Source organism: Schistocerca piceifrons, chromosome 5, assembly GCF_021461385.2.
Source record: "Schistocerca piceifrons isolate TAMUIC-IGC-003096 chromosome 5, iqSchPice1.1, whole genome shotgun sequence".
Taxonomy (NCBI): domain Eukaryota; kingdom Metazoa; phylum Arthropoda; class Insecta; order Orthoptera; family Acrididae; genus Schistocerca; species Schistocerca piceifrons.
This window is the reverse complement of record NC_060142.1, coordinates 592,497,438-592,522,642: the sequence shown is the minus strand read 5'-3', so window position 1 is coordinate 592,522,642 and position 25,205 is coordinate 592,497,438. Positions and strand designations below refer to the sequence as shown.

The 25,205-nt window shown below is 41.5% G+C and overlaps 1 protein-coding gene across 3 annotated transcripts in view; it reads left to right on the top strand.

Annotated features, from left to right (window-relative positions):
- The window catches only part of LOC124797953 (low-density lipoprotein receptor-related protein 12-like), a 105,767-nt gene that overhangs the window by 18,104 nt on the left and 62,458 nt on the right, over window positions 1-25,205 (top strand). For 2 of the 3 annotated variants that reach the window (XM_047261104.1, XM_047261102.1), the window contains exons 3-4: window positions 5,408-5,524; window positions 6,480-6,642. In XM_047261104.1, coding sequence (XP_047117060.1) covers window positions 5,443-5,524; window positions 6,480-6,642 — 245 coding nt within the window. In that variant the 5' untranslated portion in view covers window positions 5,408-5,442. The remainder of the gene's footprint in view (window positions 1-5,407; window positions 5,525-6,479; window positions 6,643-25,205) is intronic. The other variant, XM_047261103.1, reaches the window with a different exon arrangement.

Sequence of the window (25,205 nt, the reverse complement as noted above, 5' to 3'; positions counted from 1 at the left end):
CCTTCTTCTAGTCAAGTTGTGCCACAAGCTCCTCTTCTGCCCAATTCTTTTCAATACCTCCTCATTAGTTATGTAATTTACCCATCTAATCTTCAGCATTCTTCTGTAGCATCACATTTCGAAAGCTTCTATTCTCTTCTTGTCTAAACTATTTATTGTCCACGTTTCACTTCCATACTTCGCTACACTCCATACAAATACTTTCAGAAACGACTTCCTGACATTTAAATCTGCACTCGATGTTAACAAATTTTTCTTCTTCAGAAACGCTTTCCTTGCCATTGCCAGTCTACATTTTATATCCTCTCTACTTCGACCATCATCAGTTATTTTGCTCCCCAAATAGCAAAACTCCTTTACTATTTTAAGTGTCTTATTTCCTAATCTAATTCCCTCAGCATCACCTGACTTAATTCGACTACATTTCATTATCCTCGTTTTGCTTTTGTTGATGGTCGTCTTATACCCTCCTTTCAAGACACTGTCCATTCGGTTCAACTGCTCTTCCAAGTCCTTTGCTGTCTCTGACAGAATTACAATGTCATCAGTGAACCTCAAAGTTTTTATTTCTTCTCCATGGATTTTAATACCTACTCCGAACTTTTCTTTTGTTTCCTTTACTGCTTGCTAAATATACAGATTGGATAGCATCGGGGAGAGGCTACAACCCTGTCTCACTCCCTTCCCAACCACTGCTTCCCTTTCATGCCCCTCGACTCTTATAACTGCCATCTGCTTTCTGTAGAAATTGTAAATAGCCTTTCGCTCCTTGTATTTTACCCCTGCCAACTTCAGAATTTGAAAGACAGTGTTCCAATCAACATTGTCAAAAGCTTTCTCTAAGTCTACAAATGCTAGAAACATAGGTTTGCCTTCCCTTAATCTTTCTTCTAAGATAAGTTGTAAAGTCAGTATTGCCTCACGTGTTCCAACATTTCTACTGAATGCAAACTGATCTTCCCCAAGGTCGGCTTCTACCAGTGCTTCATATATAAAACACCCTTAATATTTTTATTTTGTCAAATTTGAAGATAATCTGTTACACCATTTACTTAGAGTATGACCTGCTCATTATGTTGGTAGAAATTAAATTTATCATATATTGATTACAGGAACTTTGTGAGTGATGTTTTGAGTTGAGTGGTAGCAGCCAGCTGAAAGCCAATTGCAGTTTTTCTTCAAGTGCCGTACACTCACTGTGTTGCCTGTTAGGCACTGTACATGCAGAGCCTTGTGAGGTGAAGCTGCATTCTGGCGAGCAATGCTGCCCCTTGCCCTTGCAGTTGGTGAATTACAATGTTATTTTATTCAAGCTGTAGGTCTAATAACTAGAAGTCTTCACACTTGTGAAGAATGTTTGCAGTTAGAAGTTGTAAATTGTTAATTTTGTAACTTGCTCATGGTATTCTGAATTTTGAGACTATATGTTTTACAAAGCTAGCAAAGCTTCTTTGTAGACTTGGTTTCATGGCTTTCACTACACCAACTAGAAATTTTGCCTAAGTCATCTTATATCATGCTACAGTCTCTCAACGATGACATCTTCCTGTATTCCACGATGTCATCATCAGACTGCTCCAGATTGCTGCTTACTCTGTCTGTCAGATCTTTCGTTTGTACAGAGAGTAAGAATGGTCATTCACACTTCGCTGGGGCACTCTTAATGATACTGTTCTCTCTGATTAACACTTCTTGAAGACAATGTACTGGGTTCTACTACTTAAGAAGTCTTCGAGCCACTCACATATTTGGGAACCTATTCGATGTACTCATACCTCAGTTTACAGTCTGCAGTGGGGGACTCTGTCAAACGCTTTCCGAAAACGTGGGCATATGGAATCTGCCTGTTGCCCTTCATACATGGTTCAGAGAATATGTGAGAAAAGGGCAAGTTGAGGTTCACATGTATGATGCTTTCTAAATCAGTGCTGATTTGTAAACGGAATCTTTTCCATCTCAAGGAAATTTATAATATTCAAACTGAGAAAATGTTCAAGAATTCTGCAACAGCCAAATGCTAAGGATATTGGTCTTTAATTTTGCAGGTCTTTTATTCTTACAGAAGTCACCTGCACTTTTTTCCTATTACTTGGGACTTTGCTGTGGGTGAGAGATTCTCGATAAATGTAAGTTAAGTAAGGGTGTCAAGTCCATAGAGTACTCTCTGTGAAACTGAATTGAGATTCCGTGTTGACCTGGTGACTTACTTGTTTTCAACATTTCATTTGCCCTTCTATGCCAAGGATTCCTATTACTGTTCTCTGTAAGGGGATCTGTATGACTGTCAAACAACAGTATGTTCGTACAATCCTCCTGCGCGGATGATCTCTTAAACACAAAATTTAAAACTTTGCTTTTCCTTATTCTGTTTTATATTGCCACACCAGACTGGTCAATAAGTGACTAGATAGAAGCCTTTGACCTGCTAAGGGATTTTACATAGGACCAGAATTTTCTTGACAAGCTCTTTTGCTTAGGTATGAAAATGGAAGTTGTGTGCTTTGTGCATTGATCTTTTTACAAATTCACAAATTTCTAATAGCTATTGTCCGTCATCACACGTGTATTCTTTTTTGAACCTATAGTGCAACATTCTCTGATTCCTAAGTATCTTTCAAATTTTGTTCTTAAACCACGGTGGATATTTTCTGTCCTTAATTGACTCACTCAGAACATATTTCTCCCAAGTGCATTAGTGGGATGTTAACAACTGTTTATCTGCTCTTTTCTGCAAAAATACTCTCATTGCCTTCTTGAAACACTCTAACTTTGTAACTATTAATTCCTTTCTTGGAAAGGAAAGTTGAATTGATTGGGGAAGGTTAAAAAGGAAGGTGAGCCCCTAAGTCATCAACACTGCAGTTGGGTCCTTGTCATCTTGGGATCTGAGTCACCTACCCTCCTTTTGTAACCTTTCCAACCTACCCCTTTCTCCTCCCTCAGAAAGGAATTAACATTTCCGAAAGCTGTGATAGTGTCATCTACTTTTTCTTTTATATGTGTCTATTGGCAGTACTAAATATTTCATATCTTGAAAATAAGAACTGTTCAACAAGTCTTTCTCACTAGTAAACTGTAGATACTTCATTACCTTTCAAGTTTGGAGTGCAGGCTTAAGTTTTGGACCTCTAGTCTCACAAATCTTGTTGGCTTATTTTTTTTCCTTTATTTACGTAATACTTTTTGAAACACTCTGATTGGCATGCCTTTCTTCGAATGAGAGCTCACTGTGTTTCAGAAATCTGATTTTTCCTTCAAGTAAGCTTTTAATAGGACCATGTAAAAATCCTTTTTGCTTCTTGTTTGATTTCTCTAATTGAAAAATTAACTTTCCTAGTGTGGTGTATATGAACAAGTGGAAGTAGTACAAAAATTGAAACACTCTTTCAACTATTGGTTTGTCACTGTGGAATATTTCTCAACTTCAGAATTGTAAGAAATGTCGAAATCAGTGTCCATGAGCGTAGCAAGGATGTCCTCGTCTGTAACTTTATTTATTTATTTTATTTTCACTCACTTTTCTGGTATGATATTGTACAACAATTATGAAAACCAAACCTTTAAGTGGTTATAGTAAATTAACGTAAAACGTGCATGCCACTCTCCTCTCTACAACTTCACTTTATCAACAATATTAGGAAAAGGATAGATTGCTACTCACCATATTGGAATGGTTCCGGTTGGATCTACCGCTGGTAGCGATCATATGTGCATGAGATGAGCTTGATTATTTGAGTGTGTGTGTGTGTGTGTGTGTGTGTGTGTGTGTGTGTGTGTGTGTGTGAGAGAGAGAGAGAGAGAGAGAGAGAGAGAGAGAGAGAGAGAGAAGGGTTAAGGACATAGTGAGATCTTAGTGTTTTTCTTATGTTTTTCTGTAGTACATTTTGAACCTTGGCTTCTTCAGCAATTCTCTGGCAGTTATCACAGTCAAATGCTCAAGCTTTCCACCCTTATAGCACATTTTCTGCAGGTATTTCATGATTCCATCTCTCCATCTGGTTCCCAGTTGATCACATCCTCTTGGACTCCCAGGATTTCCACCTAATGTTCTTTTACCTTCATGACTCTCCCAGATAGCTATGCGTGTTGGAACAGCACATTCGGGATTTGGAGAGGTACACTGGCTCTGGACTGAATCTGCATGGTGCATGAACAATGTGCCAGCTAATGTGGATGTTGGTTTTAGGCAGTTTCTCACAACTTATTAGGTGAAAATGGCCTGATACCCTCATCTCTTCTCAGTTACATAATTTACAAAAATCATTTCACAAACATTCTCCAACTGTCACGTAAATAACACGTAGCAAAAAGCAGATGGTATACACAATTTCCATCCGGGGGGGAGGGGATGGCAGGGGGAGCAGAGACAGGAAGTAAGGCCGTTCTATACTGCTAACATGCCAAATCCATATTAACAAGCTGATCTCTTGTAGATACGGTATAAACACCAGGAAAAAGAAGAAGAAGAAGAAAGAATTCCTGACTACTTCTATATCACTTACATGTGCCACGTGCCCTGCCCATGTCAATGTGGTTCATTTCACTATTCTCTTGATAGGTGGATTTTTATACGCAGTGCGCAGCTTATGATTATATCTCCTTCTCCATCTTTTCTGTTTCACAGGTTATGCCAATGATTCTAGAAAATACTTCTTATCTCAAAGGCATGTACCATTCCATTATATTTTGATCAATTTGGTGGTACAAATTAACTGGAGAAAAATAGTTTTTAATCAAAATAGGCTCTGAGAAAATCATCATTTGTTAAAGAATTGAGTTATGCTGTGAAATTTTCTCAACAAGTGCATTTTGAAAAATTTGTAAGCTGGATGAAAAATGCACAGTATTTGAAGAGCTCTGTGCAAAACAAATTAGGCCTAGTTAAAGACATACACACACCATACAAAATCATCCATAGAATGTATTATATGAAATCAAGTAATTGTATGACATTTTTGGCTGGGATATCCTGTCTCTGGTTGTTTGACCATGAGGTGCAAGTCTTTCTATTTGATGTCACTGTGGTGTCTTGCATGTTTATGAAACCCAAGTGAAGAGAATGTCTGACTTAGTTAGGAATTTAAACTGAAACACTAGGATCTAGAGACAACAATACTGATCACCAGACTATGAGCTGCGGACAAATTTATTTTGAGTTGTATGTTTTTAATGGCTTTGTGCTGCAGAAAAAACACTATATATTAAATAAGAAATCTGCTACAGTTGATGTCTTGTATTGCAATATGGAAACCAAATGTGGCCGTTTAATGGTATGGGCATTCACAGATGTTGCAGTTGCAGCATTCAACAGTTTACATGATCTTTTTTCTTAATTTTAGTGGTGATGTGATTTCTTTCTGTAACTGTGACATGACAGGTGCTTATGAAACAAATTTGATTGTTTCAGCAAATGCAGTAGATTTGAAGCAGCAATACTCCACTATGAATAGCACAAAGAAGATACAGCACAAGGAAATTTTTCTGGCATGCATATTTTTATCTCATTTTGCTGCTATATGTTCAGGTAAGGTAATACTTTGCTAAAATCAGCTGTTAAGTTTAAATAATTAAAATGTTAGCTTTTTTGTGGTGTATACAACAGTTTTATCAATTTTATAAATTTTCAAATTATACATATAAAATAGCAAATACGTTTCCTAGCCATGCAACACAATAATTAGACACTTTAAGAGAGTATCAGTGTATTGCGTCACCAATATAGCTATTATTTTATTCATTGCTATTACTTTTCGCAACTGCAGTATATATTTTTATTTTGCTTGTGATTATAATAAGTGAAATAAAAATATATTTGCAACTGTCAATTGAATTTCATTCTGAAATTCAGTATAATTGTTTTTGTCCTAGGTTTCTGTTTGTCAGTAGTTTTATCAATGGTACTTGTTACACCACATTTAACACGTCTTCTTATTAAGGTGGAGGACACTTCTCTGCTTAATTAAGGCACCTTTCCTTTGTTTTAGTGACTGTGAGGTACTACATATTTATTTGTACTGTGTTGTGTGAAACCAAAAAGAATGCATGGTGAGCAAAACATTGATTCAGTAATTGTTTTGTTCCTTTATGACAACTGCTATGACTTGAGAGCACAGGAATTTGAGCCTGAAATATGAATTGGCTGTGGAGTTGATTACACAGACAGTTACATTGCTCATGTATTTCTACAGTAGAAACAATAGAAATGCACTTAAATAAACAGTGGCTCATTGAGAAAGCTTTCACCCTGTCACATTTATGTCTCATATTGAGCATTGAGTCTCTCCTTTCTAAAAATAATGACATTACGTTAAATTGTTTTCCTGTTTATAGTGTAGCAGTGATAAATTCTAAGGGTTGTAAAGATATATTTTTGTGTACATGGAAGTGACATGTATTTTTCTTTTTCCTTGTTTCCTATTGCTATTAAAGAGGTGATGGATTTTATTTGTATTTTCAATCTTTAATGGTTTATCTTTCAGCAGAAGCAACTTATTATGAACAACAAAGTGATGTGTGTGGACACACTCACTATAGTGCTCCACAAGGAAGAATATCAAGTCCACATTATCCATTTCCATATCCAAATTACACCAGTTGTACATGGGTAATAACAACTTCAGCCCAGCATCCTCTTAATATAAGGTACCAGTTTTCAATTGCTTCATTATGATTAATCGTATATGTTGCAGTGTAGTGCATGATACACATGGCCCAGTCACATCAATATGATCACCGCCTATGCAGTAACTACTTAGGCAGTATATGGCAGCACTAGCAATGGAAGGTACATAAAGCGTGTCCGAGGGATGCGGTAAACTGTGCAGTCATTGTTGTAATGTGGCAACAGGATGATTTATCTGATGTCCAAAGAGCAAAATCCATTGGCGTTGGGGGTGTGGCTGAATCATATCTGAAATGGCTAAGTTTTTAAATTGTCAAAACGACACTGTCAAAAACTGTTGCCAGGGCAACTGTAGTACACCACAGGCTGTAGATGACTGGGGAGAATGACAGCTGCGGAGATGTGGACAGGTAAATAGACGTGCAACTGTTAAGCAACTGACTGTCCAGATGAACCAAGGGGCTACCAGCAGTGTCTCTGCAACGACCGTTCAGCAAACATTGCTGCTACCTATCCTCTGCAGCAGCCACCAGGTTCGTGCTGGTGTTTGTTGGCAGCAAAGGCTGTAATTTGCATGCCAGTACTGCAGCTGGATATCCACAGAGTGGTGACAGCTGGCCAGTTCAGGTGAATTGTGTTTTATGCTTCATCAAACAGATGGCTGTTGTTGTGTACAGCATTAAATGTCTGAAAGCAAATGCTCTGCAACAATCGTTGTAAGGGTCCAAGCTGTAGGAAGGAATGTTATGGTCTGGGGAATGATTTCTTGGCATTCCCTGGGTGACTCATTCTGGAAGACACAATGGCTCAACACAGGTATGCTTTTGACCTTGGGGACCATTCTCACCCTTACATGGAGTTTGTTTTTCCTTGGCATTATGGCTTCTAAAAGCAGGGTAGTGCAATGTGTGGAACAGCTTGCAGTGTATGTCTGTGATTTGAAGAACACCAACAAACATCCTTCCACCTTTGGAAGCACTCATGCAGGAAAAAGACACTTGCCTGATTCTGATAATAAGACTGCCAACTAAATCGTCATGTTATCTGCTGTCACTCATTAACTACCTGATGGTTCTGGCTTACATATTACTAGGAAGATCTAGGACCGGGCTTTTCGCTCATCTGAAATTTGCTGTCCTGTTTTACTGGGTGATTTGAAAAGCAGGCTCTCCGTCAGAATTACCCAAAAATTTGTGCCTTGAGTTAGCAATTGTGGATCATTGTAATGAGCTGGAAATCTCAGTGTTTATGGTCAAAGTATTAACAGTACCACCCTGTGTAATGGCATACTTGATATTTGGCGATAAGAGTTATATAGAAAGACACGATACTCCCAGCCAAACAGCCAAGTTCAGTCATTCCAAAGTTAGTCAATAGGTGTGTTTCCAGCTAATAATAAAACAGTTTATATTAAAATGTTCTGTGAAGATGAAACTTCCTGGCAGATTAAAACTGTGTGCCCGGCCGAGACTCGAACTCGGGACCTTTGCCTTTTGCGGGCAAGTGCTCTATCATCTGAGCTACCCAAGCACGTCTTACGCCCCGTCCTCACAGCTTTACTTGTACGTCGGTCAACCAAACTGTTGCTTAACCAAACTGCTGTCCACTTGTGTGTACTGTCCCCCCCCACCACCACCACCACCACCACCACCACCACCACCACCCTCAACGCCCGTTCCGAGTTGCCGACAATTGTAAACAACTGGAGTCTGTTACAATCACTTGTCAACTTTTCTGTGTAAAGTGCAGTATAAAATGCCTAAAGATAAACTTGTTGTCCTTTTTATGAGAGTTAAGTACAAGATTAATAAAAGGTTAGAGGAATCTGAAACCAAATTATGTAATGATTACAAGTTTGGTAAGTCAGAACTACGGATTTAAGAAAAGAAAAGATGAGCATCACAGATTTTATATCTAAGCTTCATTCTATTAATGGATCAGTAACTCCATAAACTATGAAACTCACCACGGACATGGATCAAGATGATGCTTTTTACAAGTGGTTTTGCACTAAAATATCACAAGGAGAACCTATTTCTCATCCCAGTGTATGTGAAAAAGCAATTTAGTTCAATTAAAGTCTTGGAGGTATGGGCTGGTTAGAAAGTTTTATGAGGTTCAAATACAAGGAGGGAACTTTCTGTAATTCTTCAGCAGCTAATTCTTTCAAAATAAAGCTAAGATATGTATTGAGAGAGGGAGATTATGCTCTCAAAAACTGGGCTCAGTTGGAACACTTTTACAAGAAAACCTCTAACTTCACATTGTGAATTAGCGCCACCGTCCTAAAATAAGCAAGAAACATATTCCTGATTTAGCTTGTGCTAAAGCTACTGATAGCCACAAATTGTGTACGCTCATCATTCGTAAAAGGAAGAAACTATGTTGTTCCAAACACATTTATATATTTATGATGCCTTTTGTTTACATCTCTCAAAAGAGCACCTGGATGGGTAGTACGATTTTCATGGAATGGTATATAGAAATATTTATACCTTCCATAAAAGTTCGTCAGTTAAAGAATGGAGAGGATGAGAAAACATTACTGCTCCTTGACAACACACTTAATCATCCGTTGTGTGATATCTTAATTGAAACGAGTGAATTCATAGAAGTGATGTTTCTTCCACCTAATGTAACTTTGATCCACACGGCACAAAGCTCACGATGAATAGCTGCTGCAGAATATCCTTTGGCTGTAAAAAACCTTATGACAGCACGCACTTCACATTTGGCGGGGTTTTCTATTGCAGCACACATTTCAAACTGCCACAAAAACTAAACTAGTGGAGGTACGACGTTCACTCGACCACGGCTTGATGCCGACTGACCTGTTGAGTGCGTGAACGCACAGATGGCGTCGCTACTCCCCCCACAACCCGCACTGTGACCAATCGGAGGTTACTTTCTGAACCGCCCTCGTAAATTCTCCATGTTAATGAGAAATTGTTTTCAACAAACTTTACCATTTGTACACTTAACTACATAACAGAAAGAGGATAGATTGAGAGGAGACGATAGCTTGGAAAGTTCACTGAAAAGGGGAAGAATGATGTAGCACCAAAGAATGAAAAACAAAAAAACAATGCTGCATAGCTCTGGGTCCTGTGATCCCAATAACATATATCATGAACTTTGAGGGCTCACATCCTGATGTTCATTTACATCATTCTTGTCTTCTGCATCACCTGTTTTTACTAAAGACACGAATCTGTTTCCATATGTTACTTTTTATACTTCTTTGAACAGAATTTTAACAAAACAGGACACTGACAGAAAATCCTTTTGACACAATTCTTTGCAATCTCATCTGCAAACATACTACGCTCAACTATGGCTGCATACACATTTCCTAAGTTCGAAGTTCCCAACATTCTCAAACACTTACCAAAATAATAATTTCCAAAAACCACAAAAATTAAACACAAATTTGTCATTACAATATAGAATCAACATCACGCAAGTTTCGTTATTTTCCCCACAGATGCTTTTAATATACAAATCTGCCAACTCCTGTCGAAGTACACTTTCTTGGCTGCTGTTTCGTAAAGTTTATTCAACATTTTGCGACCTTGTACAGCATGTAAGTCTACATTATGGTGAAGCTTATCAACAACCGCAGTCAGGCCGACGGTCTGGTGCAGAGACTTAGCTTTGATTTCTTACATGTCCATCTTCTTATTGAGATTCTCATTTTCTACTTTTAGTTTCTGCAGCATTTGTACAAGGGTGAGTCAAATGAGAACCTTAAATATTTTTTTAAATATTATTTCTTGTGCAGAAGTAGTACAAAGCTGTATAACTTTTCATCATAATCTCCCCCATGCTCAATGCAAGTCCTCCAGAACTTACAAAGTGCATAATTTCCTTTAGAAAAATATTCTTTTGGTAGTCCGCACAACCACTCATGCACCACGTGGCGTACCTCTTCATCAGAACGGAACTTCTTTCCTCCCATTGCGTCTTTGAGTGGTCCAAACATATGGAAATCACTTGGGGCAATGTCTGGTGAGTATGGTGGATGAGGAAGACACTCAAAATGCAGGTCTGTGATTGTTGCAACTGTTGTACGGGCACTGTGGGGCCTTGCATTGTCATGTTGCAAAAGGACACCTGCTGACAACAATCCACGTGGCTTTGATTTGATTGCAGGCCGCAGATGATTTTTTAGGAGATCTGTGTATGATGCACTGGTGACAATGGTCCCTCTAGGCATGTAATGCTCCAAAATGAAGCCTTTTTTTGCCCCAAAAGAGTGTCAGCATAACCTTCCATGCTGATAGTTCTGTTTGAAACTTCTTTGGTTTTGGTGATGAGGAATGCGGAATGCCGCCATTCCTTGCTCGCTCTCTTCGTTTCCGGTTGGTGGAAGTGAACCCACGTTTCGTTCTCAGTAACGATTCTTGCAAGGAAGCCATCACCTTTTCTTCAAAGCGCCGAAGAAGTTCTACACAAGCATCAACACGTCGTTCTCTCATTTCAGGAGTCAGCTGCCGTGGCACCCATTTTGCAGACACTTTGTGAAACTGGAGCACATCATCCACAGTGTGGTGTGCTGAACCACGACTAATCTGTAAACATGCTGCAATTTCATTCAGTGTCACTCGGCGGTTTTCCTTCACTATGGCTTCAACTGCTGCAATGCTCTGTGGAGTCACAACTCGTTGTGCCTGACCTGAACGAGGAACATCTTCCACTGAAGTCACACCATTTGCGAACTTCTTACTCCATTCGTAGACTTGCTGCTGTGACAAACATGCATCACCGTACTGAACCTTCATTCATCGATGAATTTCAATAGGTTTCACACCTTCACTACACAAAAACCGAATAACAGAACACTGTTCTTCCCTGGTGCAAGTCACAAGTGGGGCGGCCATCTTTATAACGATACTGCAATGGTATGTGTGCATCTGCACTATGCTGCCACGTACAGGCCATTCTGCATGCTATTTGTAGTGCGCTTACCAACTTACAGGATAACGGCGCGAAATTTTGATTTGTTATTACAAATTTAAGGTTTTTATTTGACTCACCTTCGTATCATAGTGCCATTTCCTCTGCAGGCAGCTCCTCACTTCTCTCAACTTTTCTGCCTGTTAAGTTACTGTCCAATCACTAGTAATCAAACAATATTAATCCAAAGTCAGACTCAGATCATGAACTTATGATTAATAACATGTAGTCCAATGGAACAGTGGCCTTATAAGGGAATACCTGATATTTGATGATAAAAGAGTTGGGTTGGACAAAGGTGTTGCATAGGTTAATTCGGCAGCAGAATATAACCTTGATAGTGTTAGGGAGGATATTTCTCATTTCAGGGCACGGTGAGAGATATTCAAAACCCTGGCGGGGAATGTGGTTCAGTTGCTCTAGTCCTGGATGGTACCGAGTCACCAGACGGGGGCAAAGATCGCTGCTCATCTCAGATGCAGTCACAATTGGTTCTTAGTGCCCAGATACGACAGTGGCCATGTGTGTGAATTGTGCTTATGTCAATGTGTGAGACTTTTGTTTTATATTGTCTAATAAAGGACGTAGTCGGATGACTGAATGATATCTAACAGTCTTTTTCATTGCGCCCGTCTGCGACTCGCATTTTCAAGAAGTTAGAAATATTAATCCCTCTTTCGCGTTGAGTGATGGGCAGGCACACAATCTAGGCTGAAAACTTTACTAGCGTTCAGATGAATCCTTTATTGAGATAGAGTACACAAAAACCTGTAAAGCTATGTTTGCCACCTGAGTACACTGTCATGACAGCCACTCTGCAGCTTGATTGTGCTGCGGGGTAATGTTGAGAGGAGTGAGTGAGGGGAGAAAAGGAGGGGGGAAAGGGGGGGGGGGGGGAGATCATTGGGACATGGTGGCTGATGGTTGGGAGGGAGACAGAAGATGCTCAGGTTGGGAATGTGACACGGGCACTGGCACGTGCAAGTTCATGCAGCGCATGGTGATGATGTCATGGAGGAGTGAATTACGCTGGTGTGTGAGAACACAAAAGGGAGGAGATACTGCAGAGAATGCAATGTGGGTACGAGACTACTGAAGTCAATGTTCTGGGGCATGCTGCATCTAGGTGTAGGGCTAGAGAAAATTGAGTGCAGGAGAATTATGGAAATGAAGTAGGACATATCTCCGCTGCAGAGCAGCTGATGTTGGGGGAGGGGGAAGGATCCAAATGGCACAAGTTGTGAAATAGGTATTGAAGTTGAGCATGTTGTGCTGGCACCTTAGCCTTTTGCCGGCAAGTGCTCTACTGACTGAGCTATTCTAGCATGAGTCACCATCACTGCTTTACTACTGCCAGTACGTCATCTCCTACCTTCCAAACTTTACAGAAATGCTTTGATAAGTCAGTCAGTAGAGCCCTCATCTATGAAAGTTAAAGGTTTCAAGTCCAAGTCCTTATCCAGCATACAATTTTAATCTGCCAGAAAATTTCAACGAGAAACAAGTGATTAGGTTAAGGAATAGTGCCTCCCTGAGAAGGCATCAGCCTATTATGCAAGGTTATTCACATCACTGCAGATGTGTCATCCACTGGTGGCCATACTGTATGGGAGTAACATTTTGGCCTGGAATTGTTGATAGCTGTCACTTGCAGGATAAGAAGTTCTAAATTTGTTGTTGATTTGATTTTCATGTTGAAGTCTGTGGTGTAACCACCAGTGTACCATACTACTATAGTCAATAAACAATTACTTTAACTGTATGTTATTAGCTTCTTGTATATCTGCAGGTTTGTCTCATTTGAGGAAGAGTAATATAAAGTAAGGAAGATTCTTTTCTATGATCACTTTCTGAAATCATCGTGAATTTCAATTACCGATTCTCCTCGTTGCCTAGGTTTTCCCTATGCTTGAAACAAAAATATATTTTTTTCATAAATTTACGTTGTTTAGGTGTTAGAAGACCAAACATATACTTCTGACTTTTAGCAATTCTCAAAATTAAAGAACTTCTTCATCTACACCAAATTAGTTGACTAAAATTCCATTATAAATACAACTGAAATTATGTTTCTTATTTACAAAGGAGATAGTATCATTCAGTGGATAGTGATTATTCTGTACTTTAACTTTCACACCAATAATGTGTAGAGGTCGGCCATGTAATGTTTTACTTATACTATAAAAGTGAACTTCATTTGAAAGGGCCCAAGAGGAGACTGACTACATTTTGAAAAATATAAATGAAAACTAATTATCATTCATTTCATTATATCATCATACACAGTCTAGTCTCACTAATGTGACACTGCCGACATTTAACATCAGTGTGCAATAACCACTCACAGACAGCAGGTGGCGGCAGCACTAGCAGTGGAGGGTATGTAAAGCGTGTCAGGAGGGGGGGGGGGGGGGTAGGGGGATGCAGAAAACAACACAGTCATTGTTGTAATGCGGAAACGGAGCGATTTATCTGACACCCAAAAAGGGCACAATCATTGGCTTTTGGGCCTAGGGTAGAAGCATTTCCAAAATGGCTAAGTTCATAAACTGTTCATGGGCCACTGGGTTAAAGTATACTATGCTTGCCAAAATGATGTTATCCATAACTGGGCCCAGGGCAACTGTTGTGCTTCACGGGCCATAGATGACAGAGGTGAACAAGAGCTGCAGAAATGCGTACGGGTGAGTAGATGCGCAAGTGTTGAGCAGCTGACCGTGCACGTGAACCAAGAGGCTACCAACAGTGTCTCCTCATTGACTGTTCAATGAACGTTGCTACATATGGGCTTCCACAGCAAGTACCTGGTTCACGAACACATACTGATTATTGTTTGTCGGTGACAGAGGTGGAATTTGCACAGCAGTACCACAATTGGACGTCCACTGAATGACTTTTTCAGATGAATAATGTTTATGCTCCATCGGACAGGTGGCAATTGGTGTTGGTGTGTATGACATGAAATGAAATGTCTGAGAGCAAATACCCCGCAACAAGCGTTGGAAATGTCCGGGCTAGAGCAGGAAGTATTATGGTCTCGGGGAATGTTTTTTTCTTGCTATTCCCCCGATGATTTCATCATTCTGGAAGGTGCAGTGGATCAGCACAAGTATGCACATATCCTTGGGGCCCATGTCCACACCTACATGCGGTTTGTTTTTCCTCGGCATGATGGCATCTACCAGCAGAACAGTGCAGTGTGTCACAGCTCGCAGTGTACACGCGTTGTTTGAAGAGCACCTGGATGAGATTACTGTGCTCCCCTGGCCACCAAACTTCCCAGATTTAACCCTAATTCAGAATATGTTGGATTACCTCGATTGGACTGTTGGCGCCATGGATCCTCAACCCAGAAATGTGGTGCAGCTGACCATGGCACTGGAGTCAGTGTGGCTGGACATCCCTGTCAGTACCTTCCAGAACCTCATTGACTCTCTTCCTGAGTCTCGCAGCGGTCCACACTGCGAAAGGTGGCTATCCAGTCTTTTGACAGGTGGTCACATTGATGTGACTACACAGTGTAATTGCTGTAGGATTTGTGGAATTGTGTCAGTCTTCTTGTTATGGTGGACAGCTGTGGACCACCTGTGTGTTGTATCCAGCGATATGATAAACTTGTGGTGCACAAAGTATTGCCTTCAGTGCATGTGAGATCTGTGTATCACATAAAAAACAGAACACTTTGTAGATCATATTAAAGAAAAATATTACTATAACCAAACACTGTGTAGATGGCAAAGTGGTAACTATAACCTGCAGATTCCAGTTCGTGAAATGATGGTATTGTACATATTGTGGGAGTATGAATTCATTTATTTTTCGTTGTAATTGCCCATGCAGATATAATACTGTCTATTACTACCCGCGATTGTGTTGTAACTATCATTAGCAGGACAATGGGTGAGCAAGAAGGAATCTCATCAGTTACACAGCGTGTAACTATGAAGTTGCGAACTACAAGAAAGTAAACATTCAGGGAGGTTCCACCAGCGAACACTATACATAAGTAATGTAGAAGAAAATCAGATGTGTATTAGTTTCTGAAATTATTGGCTGGGGTAAGCTATAAAAGTGCACAGAACTGTTTCACTTAAAACACAGCAAAGTGCAGCATTTTCAGTTGCTTTGACATCCATCTCAGATTTAAATAATCCTCCTTCTTTTAATTGTGTTTGGAACAGTAATTACCTAGGAAATAAACAAAATACTTCATAGTTGTTTGTCTTTCATATTTTTATTACTCGGCCAGAAATTTTGTTTTGCAGAAGCATTCAATATTTAAAAATTTCATAGTGCCGAGTGCTTTAATAATTTAGATGTCACCAATAAATTTTTGTTAAAACATTGATGTACACAGATTTAAAACACTAAGTCTTCTGATTATAGAAGTGTTTTATTTAACGTAATATGCAATAATTTGGAAGTTATTTTAATTTAAAGATTGCACTGTATGTATAAAATTTAATAATGAATACTGCTTGAATTCCTCTCAAAAAAAGAGGGTCTGATTAATTAAAATTTAAAAATGCATATAAATTACTGTGAGGTGTAAGGAAGTGCATGTTTATTTCATTACTAACTGAAGTTTCTTTAGTATAATGTGTTTGAAATACAACTATTTTATTATTTTTGTGGGGATTGGTAGACATACACACTTGAGATAGACTATATAGGACTACAACCAGTAAATAAATCAGTATTATATGTTATTGCTAGTAATAGCAAGAAATGTTAAGTATTTGATTGGTATTGAACACTTTGAACTGTGAATAACTTTAGACATCCAGTTTAAGACCTGATAAAAGCCTTTGTGACATATCCAGCCATACGTCTGCATAAGAACCGCTGGTAGCAAATTCATATATTTGCAAGGGTGTTTCTGAATGCTAGATTTTGGACAACAATCCATCAGTGTAGTTACAGGTACCTGGACTACTACTGTGTCATATCTAAATATTTACCACATGTCAGGATTGCTGTAAACTTCATTAGAAATCTTGGACACCAACTGTCAAGAGGTACCAAAGGTCCCACAATGTCCAGGTGGACATGCATGAACTGTTCTGTAGTTGGTGGGTATTCTCCCACTGGCTTGTGGACGTGCCAGCTGACCTCGAATTCCTGGCGTGCCTTCGGCCACTTACGGCAATCCTTTTTAATGCTTGGCCACGCTAACTGGTCCGTCAGAAGTTTCACCCATATGTTAGCACTTGGTTGGGCTAGCCCATGGGTGCCGTTGAAAATAATCTTTCACAGTTTCTCAAGAATTAAAGGTTTAGGCATATCTTGTGACATCTTGCACCAAATGCTAATCCTCGCTCCTGCCAACCACAATTGCTTAAGCTGCAGTCCTGCAGTAATGTCCTGCCGATACTCCTGTAACTGAGTGTCCGTGGCTTGTGCCATTGAGAACTGTTCATGATCGATTGTCTGAGAGATGGCTTCCACCCTTGATCAGAAATAAGTGACACTGTTTTCAGTTCCCTTAATACGACACAAATTCCATCAGGAACTGGCCAATGAATTCTGATTGTCAGAATTTTTATTCTTTTAATTGGATTTTGAACAATAATTACCAAGGAAATCAACAAAATACTTCATTGCAGAACAATTGTCCTTACACTTGCTGAACGCGAACATGATGGGTTTGTGGTTGGTATATGTCGTGAACAACCTGTCGTCTTTGTACGGACAGAAATATTTCACACTGCTACGTACATTCGAGCAGATCCCTTTTGTAGGTGCTCCATTTTATCTGTGTCGTGAACTAGCATGAAAAAAAAAACCCAAAGGTTGCCAGTGCTTTTCCACATATAGGTGAAGGGCTGCTCACCTTTTCCAGGTTTGCGTTCACTTGGTCGAAAAGCTTATATATTTATGGTATCCACTGCAGTGCCTATTTGCCACTTGCATTCTTTCCCACTAGTTCTGTTGTCCACAGCACCTGCACCTCTGCCATTCCTGGCAGATGTTGTTGATAGAAGTTTACTGGTCCTAAAAACTTTGTGCTAGCGGTAATCAGTTAGTCGAGGTATGTCGTTGATGATGGCTGTTTTATCCTTCAGGGGATCTATCCGAGCTGCTGACACTGTGTAGCCCAGGAATGTCACCTGCTGTTGTTGGAACATGCACTTCACCAGTATTGCTGGAAGATGCATTTCATCTAATTAACTACCATTCCATATTTGTTGATGCACTTGAAAATGGCCCTGAGGTGCTTTTTGTGCAACTTCTCCAATGTTGCAAATACCAGTGTATCATTCAAATACATGAAACAACACTGTTATCCCTTTAGCATATCATAAATGAACCACTACCACATCTGAACCCCATTCTTAAAGCCAAATAGTATTTGCACATACTGAAGGATGTTGTTACTGCTGTCTTCAGTATATCTGATGGTATTCCTTCTTGCAGTCAGTTACACTAAATATTGCCGATCCTGCCAGAATATTGGTAGTGGTCTGGCAGCATAAGGTATTTAACACCCAGTAGTTGCCACAGGGCCTCAAGTTGCCTTCTTTCTTTTTTACCGTGTGCAGTGGCAAGCCTTTGCTGCTATGGAACAATGTGGGACTAATGTCTGTGACTGCTGTGAGGCTTATCGAGCATAAGTCATCCTGATATGGCGCTCTCTGTTGTGAGACATCTTCGGCGTGTGCGGCATGTTGCTGCCGCTTTCACAGGTTGCCACCAAACTGTGCTTGTAGCTCATGGTCTGATTTGTTTTTCGTCCTAGCATACCTTTGACGACTTCTTCGTCTTTCCTAATTTGTGCAGTGCCATTATGTACATCTCTTCACATCTAACGAAGGAAATCGGCACCCAGTATGGCCTCTGCCACCTCCAGCAGTACAAAGATCCATCAGTAACTCTGCCAGAGCCCTAAATCTACCTCTATATCACACTTTCTGTATAGCACTATTGGTGACTTATTTACTACCATGAGAAGCATTTGCGAGGTGATGGCTGAAGTTTTACCGACTGCCAGTATCCTAATGTGTGATCTTGAATCAGTGAGGTGATAGCATCTCCACTTCACGTTTTTGACGTATAACCTATGTGACAGTGTAGGTAAGCTTGACAAGTTATTCACACCATGCCAGTTTCCTCGCTGTGCTCACCTCTGTGTTGAAGGTGCTCCTGTTAAATATCACTGCCTGCCATGTTTACTGCCTGGCACATTTGCTGTTTGGGTGCAGGCATGATTTCGTGCATTTTATTGGTCTGTCCCCGAACTGCTGGTGCTGCCAACAAATCTGTCCCTATTGGATATTTCCAGCAGCTCTGTTGTTGTTATTTGTTTCTCACCCAGGCAAGTTGTTCTTGTTTTGCAATAACATTGACATTTGCATCTTTTGCATGTCAGATATCTCTTTAGTGTAACTGTTTAGCAATATCCACATGCTGCCTCTTTCGTATTGCTGAAGTCTCTTGCTTTGCGAAACCAGCTGCAACTATCATCACATTTTCTGTACGGGTACTGTCCAATGTTGCGTAGACTTAGACTGAAGTCAACAACATGTGGACATCATGTTAGTTACAGTTTACTACTGCTGCCTTGATTGCACCCCAGCAGCTGCACTAGCCATACATGCTGCAGAATCATGTATGGTAATTCTGCTTCTTTGACGATGGACCATAGGTGCTGCCAGTAATTGTAGGGTGTTCTGTCTCCCAATTGCTGAATCTGCAGTACCTGTCATATACATTGATGTAGCAGTTTACACATTCTGATGAACAACTTCCTCAAGAATGTACGTTGCCGTTCCGCTGGGTATTTAAGTATGATGTCTACATCTACACCAGCCACCGTGGCATTTAATGCGCTCGACTGCCACAGAAAATCTCATGTGATCATTGGCTATCTCATTCTGTTCAAATGCTAGCTCAGGTATTGCAAACCAAAGTTCGAGTTTGTCCAGCAGGAACTGCAGCGTCCACACCATCATTTGCAGTTTGATTGTTGTTGCACATCTGCTGCAAACTGCTGTACTTGGCCTCACTGCAGAACTCTCCTCTTCCTCCATTGCCAATTGCAGCTCCTTAATCTGTCTCTGCAACCTGTCTTGGAGTTCTTCTAATTCCTTTTCATGTGTGTGTGTGTTCTCGCTTGACCCAATGATATTGGTTGACTCTGCATGTCTATTTGTGTATCTCTGGTTGCTTGCGGGGCCACCACTTTATAGGTAGGTTGACTATCAACATTATGTCGTATCCAAATAATTACCATGTGTCAGGATTGCTATAAACCTACCAATCTTAGGTGTCAACAGTCAAAAGAAATGCAAAATAGAACAACCAGAGAGCAATAACAAAATCCAAGGAATCAAGGAACTGTCAGCTGGGTCTGTTCCAGAAAATAAAAAAAACAACTTGAACTACATGCGCTTTGCTCTTGCCACGTCAGCTCCCACATACTCATTGTTGGTTAAAGTCTATCTTTATGAAATTTTTATTGAATATTGACTCTTTTATTAAAGAACATCTTTTTTGTGAACTGCAAATTTATTGAAACACAAGTCTGAAAACACTTTCTATATCCCTGGAATATAGTGTACAGTTTCACAGCCTTTAGTACCACACTGGTAGTGATATTCAGAATTACAACTTAACCAGATGTAAGATAGAGGATGTTTTGAACATTGCATGTAACACCGAGTTTCATATGGTATGTTGGTACATTTTGTTTATATCTGTTTCTTATAATTATGAAGAGTTGTAGCAAATTATTTCTAACATAAAAATAAAGCTTGCCCCGTCTGATGTTCATATATTATTTTCTTCTTTCATATTTGAGAAATACGCCTTGAAAGATTGACCACACCATTTATTAATCTTGTATTGTCTAATCTGATCTCTCTACTTTCACACCCAAGTCAGCTTCGTGCTGTCCCCCCTATGGGGCTCATGGTTCTTTCGTGAGTTCGTCCTGGCACCCACAGGGCCCTGAGCTCTTGCACTCCATTCTTCTTCTCCGGGCTGCATTTCCTTCTCTGTGCCCCTCCCTCCCCATCCTCACTCCTTCCCCGTGCCCCTCCCTCCCCACTTCACTCCTTCCCCACTGCCTCCCTCCTTCCTCTTTCTCGGTGTTCTTACTTACGTTGATCTGGCTATCCACCTGGTTTCCTGTACTCCTAAAGGTTTTGTTCCCCTTTCCTTTCTTCTTTCATCCTTTCTTTTCAGCCTATGTGGTACCCCTTTGGGTTTGACTTCCAATTCTAAATTCTCTCTCCATAGTGGGAGCCACTTAGGGAAAAACTCCCCCTAGCATCTACAGCATGAGTTCCTCTCTCCCCTTCCTTTCCCTCTATCTTCCCCGCCGTAGCCAGCCCCCCCCCTCTATCTTCCCCGCCGTAGCCAGCCCCCCCCCACTCTGGCCCGCTAGGTCATCATCTCGTGTAGCCAGTTCGTTAAGGTGTAGGTGTTATGTATCCATCTGGCTGATCCCACTGACAACACAGTGTCACACTTCTGATACCTGAACTGTTGCCTTTCCATCTACATCTAGGAGTGGTTGCTTGTCATTCTAGAGCATCGGAACCCCGGGCAGTAGCTGAAGATACCCTGATCGAAGTAGGTGTTATCAGGGTGGATGCTTTGCGTATGAAACATGTCAAGTTCCAAAAATCTGACCCTTTATGGCCATCTGTTTTATATGTAATGGGTAATTGAGTGCTGCTTCTTATGACTCTGTGGCCTTCCCTACCCTGGCTACACCCTAGGAGTAGGGCCAGGCTTGCTGGTTTGGGATGAAAAACTTTCCCCACTGCCTTGTCTGTATTAGGATGGTCGGGGACACGTTCACCACTGCAAACTCATTATTTTTTGTGGAAAACATCGAAGAGAAGCTTGACAAAGTGGAGTCTCTCAGTAATATGCAGTCAGGTTCCCTGTTGATTACAGCTTTTTCTGCCACTCAGTCCGCAGCTCTTCATGCTTGTGATTGCCTTGGTGATGTCCCGGTGTCCATTACACCTCACCATTCTTTGAGTATGATCCATGGAGTCATTTTTTATAGGGACCTCATCCTTCTAACTGATGAGGAACTCTGGGCCAATCTGGAACAACGGGACGTTCATTTTGTTCATCGAGGACAGAAATGTCGTAAGGACATTTGCACTGACACCGGTGCCTTTATTCTGGCTATTTAGGGAGATACCCAATCAGAGAAGGACAAGGTTATCTGTTACCGCTGTGACGTGAAGCTGTAGGTCCCACCACCCACAAGATGCTTTCAGTGCTTGTGTTTTGAGTATGTCTGCCGGAAGTACCTGGACCCTGTATGTGGTGACTGTGGACACCCACTCCATGAGGGGAGCCCCTGTGTTCTGCCACCTATGTGTGTTGTCACGACAGTCACTCTCCACACTCATCAGATTGCCAGGCTTATAAGAAAGAAGATACAAGAGCATTAAGTCCCTGGGTCATTTATCCTACACTAAATCTCACCAGAAATTTGACTTCATCCTTTTTCGATAAATTCTACTTTTGCCTCTGTTACGTCCTTTCTGCCTACTCCCTCTTCGTTACCCAGTCCCATCCCTCTCTCCTCTCCTCCTCCCCTGTGGTTCCCTCACTCTCTCTCTCCTCCATATGCCAATCCCCTTGCCTGGCTGAAGAACTGTCCCCCTTTCTTCAGCATCTGCCGGTGATGGGGCTCCCTCCCAGGACCCCTCCCCTCAGCGTTTCTCTTGCCAGAGACCTGCTACCACAACACGACCACGGTACACAGAGTCTGTGCACTCCAAGGTCGCCCGCTATTCTCTAGTTCCAGAAATTGCAGAAGCCTGCTCTCCCTCTGTGCCCTGCCTTCCTCAACCTATGAAAGAGACGAAAAAGGAGAAACTTAAGTCCCAGGACATGGCCACTGCCCCCCGCCCTACCCTCTGGTGCCATCTCACCCCTTGCAACCTGAATCAAACCTCTTATTTATCGATGTCACCCCATCCTTGTTGGTGACAAATGGTGACCCGGCGGTGTGATTGGCTCCAGCCTTTTCGCCTTCCATTTGGATATCTACTCTGAGCTTGTTCAGTGGAACTGCAGTGGAGACTACTGTCAATTTTCAGAATTGCAGTCCTTTATTGCCTTTCACTCTGTAGCTTGTGTAATGCTACAGGAGTCTTGTTTTACTGATACTCACTCACCAACCCTTCGTGGGTTCCATGCTTTCTGTTTATTGCCTTTTACTCTGTAGCTTGTGTAATTCTACAGGAGTCTTGTTTTACTGATACTCACTCACCAACCCTTTGTGGGTTCCATGCTTTCTGTTGGAACTGAATCAGCCCTTTGATGGCTTCTAGTGGTGTCTGCACTTTGGTTCCATGGATATTGTTAGTACATGGATCCCACTTTGTACCTATTTGGAAGCAGTTGCCATTTGAGTCTACTTGGACTCTGCAGTCATATCTATCTCCCTCGTGGTGTAGTGGCTAGTTTTTCTACCTCTGGATCACAGGGCCCCGGGTTCAATTCCCGGTCGGGTTGTGGATTTTCTTTGCCTGGGGACTGAGTGTTTGTGTTGTCCTCATCATTTCATCTTCATTTGTGAAAGTGGCGAGATTGGACAGTGTAAAGATTGGGGATTTGTAAGGGTGTTGATAACCACACAGTTGAGCACCCTGCAAACCAACCATCATCATCTGCCATTGATCTTTTGCTCTCTTCCCCTCTCATTCTTCCTTCCCTACAGAGGCTGCGACAAGATAACCTCTCTGTTAGTGACCACTTCCCATTGATTCTCTCATTCCCTTCCTGCCTCCTGATGACCCAGTTACCCTGCTGCTCTTTCCATCATGCTGATAGGCCTCTACATACCTCCCAGGTCTTGTTTCCCCCTTCGTTGTCAGCTTATATTGATGAGGTCATCTGTGATCTGTCAGACAAGATAATGTTAATTACGAGCATAGCTGTTTCCTATTTGATACATCCCGTCCACTGTCGGCCAGTTCCGTGGTGTACCACGGCCAGTACTACCACTGTGTGTCATCATCTTATTACCTTCAAACGTCTTTGTGCCAAAGCCCATTACATAATCAAACAGAGCAAATGCTTGTGTTGGGAACTCTTTGTCTCCTTATTCAGTTCTTCTGTTCCTTTGTCGTGGGTGTGGGCTGCTCTCTTCACACTCCAAGGTTGTCAGTGGCAGACTTCCATTCCATCAATTCTCATGGAACATATTGCAACACATTTTGTGATGCCATTGGTGTCAGCCTCCTATCCAGCTGCCTTCCTCCTCTGTCCTCTGGAAACAGCGGGCTGAAGCTTTCCGCTTATGTTTACCCCTTGTCAGGCAGAATCCTATAATGAACCTTCTACTGAATGGGACCTGCTTCTTGCCCTCTCTTCTTCCCACGATTCAGCTCCTGGGCTTAATTCCATCCATAACCAATTGCTTCAACACCTTAATCCTCCACAGCGCCAATATCTCCTCCAGGTGTTAACCAGATTTGGCTCCAAAGCATTTTCCCCTCTCAGTGGAGAGACAGTATTGTGGTTCCTGTCCTTAAGCTTGGAAAGGATCCGTTGTCCCTTAATAGTTACCAACTAATCAGCTTGACCAATGTCCCCTGCAAGTTACTAGAATGGATGGTGGCTCATCGGCTCAGTTGGGTCCTTGAATCTCTGGACCTTTTATCTCCTTACCAGTTGCAGCTTCTGGGAGGGACAGTCGCCGATCGATTATCTGCTTCAATTGGAAACCTCAGTTTGGCAGGCCTTTTCTCAGCACCGCCATCTTGTTGCAGTTTTCTTCGATCTTCTTAAGGCCTACAACGCAACTTGGTGCCGTCACATCATCCTTAAGCTCCATGAGTGGGATCTTTGGGGCCCCCTATCAATTTCTATACACCAGTTCCTGTCTCAGCACTCTTGAGTCCTGGTTGGCACTGTTCTCAGCTTTCCATAGACACAGGAAAACAGCATTCTAGAGGGCTCTGTGTTAAGTCTCCTTGTTTTTCTCATCACTATTAATGGACATGTGGCGTATGCTGGACCATTAGTTACCCCTGCCGTGTATGTGGATGATCTCTGTGTTTGGCCTAGCTCTCACTCAGTCACTTCTGGGGAACAACAGCTCAAGGGTGCCATCCGGCACACTTCCTTGTGAACATTCTTGCAAGGGTGTCAGTTCTCTCCCCATGAGTCGAGGGTGGCGCATTTCTGTCGCCATACTATGCTTCATTCTTATCCAGAGCTCTGCCTCGATGCCTAATGTCTGACCGTAGTCCCAAAGTTCTGTTTCTTGGGTTTTTCGTTTGACAACAAGCTTACTTGTTTACCCCATATCTGTCATCTGAAGGTTGGCTGTTTTCATAAACTCAATGTTCTTCACTTCCTTGCCCACACCGCTTGAGGCATGCACCGTTCGACCTTTTACTTTCACAGGATTTCAGTTCTGTCTCCTCTGGAGTGTGGTTGTCAAGTTTATTAATCAGCTTCTCTGCTTGGACCTGGTTCACCGTATGGTATCCATGTAGCCACTGATGCCTTTCACAGTAGCCTTGTCAGTAGTCTTCTGGTTGACACTGGGATCCCTCCCCTTGCTATTCGGTGGTCCCAGCTCCTGGTTTCCTAAACTGGGATCTCTTCCCTTTCGATTCAGCGGTCCCAGCTCATGGTTTCC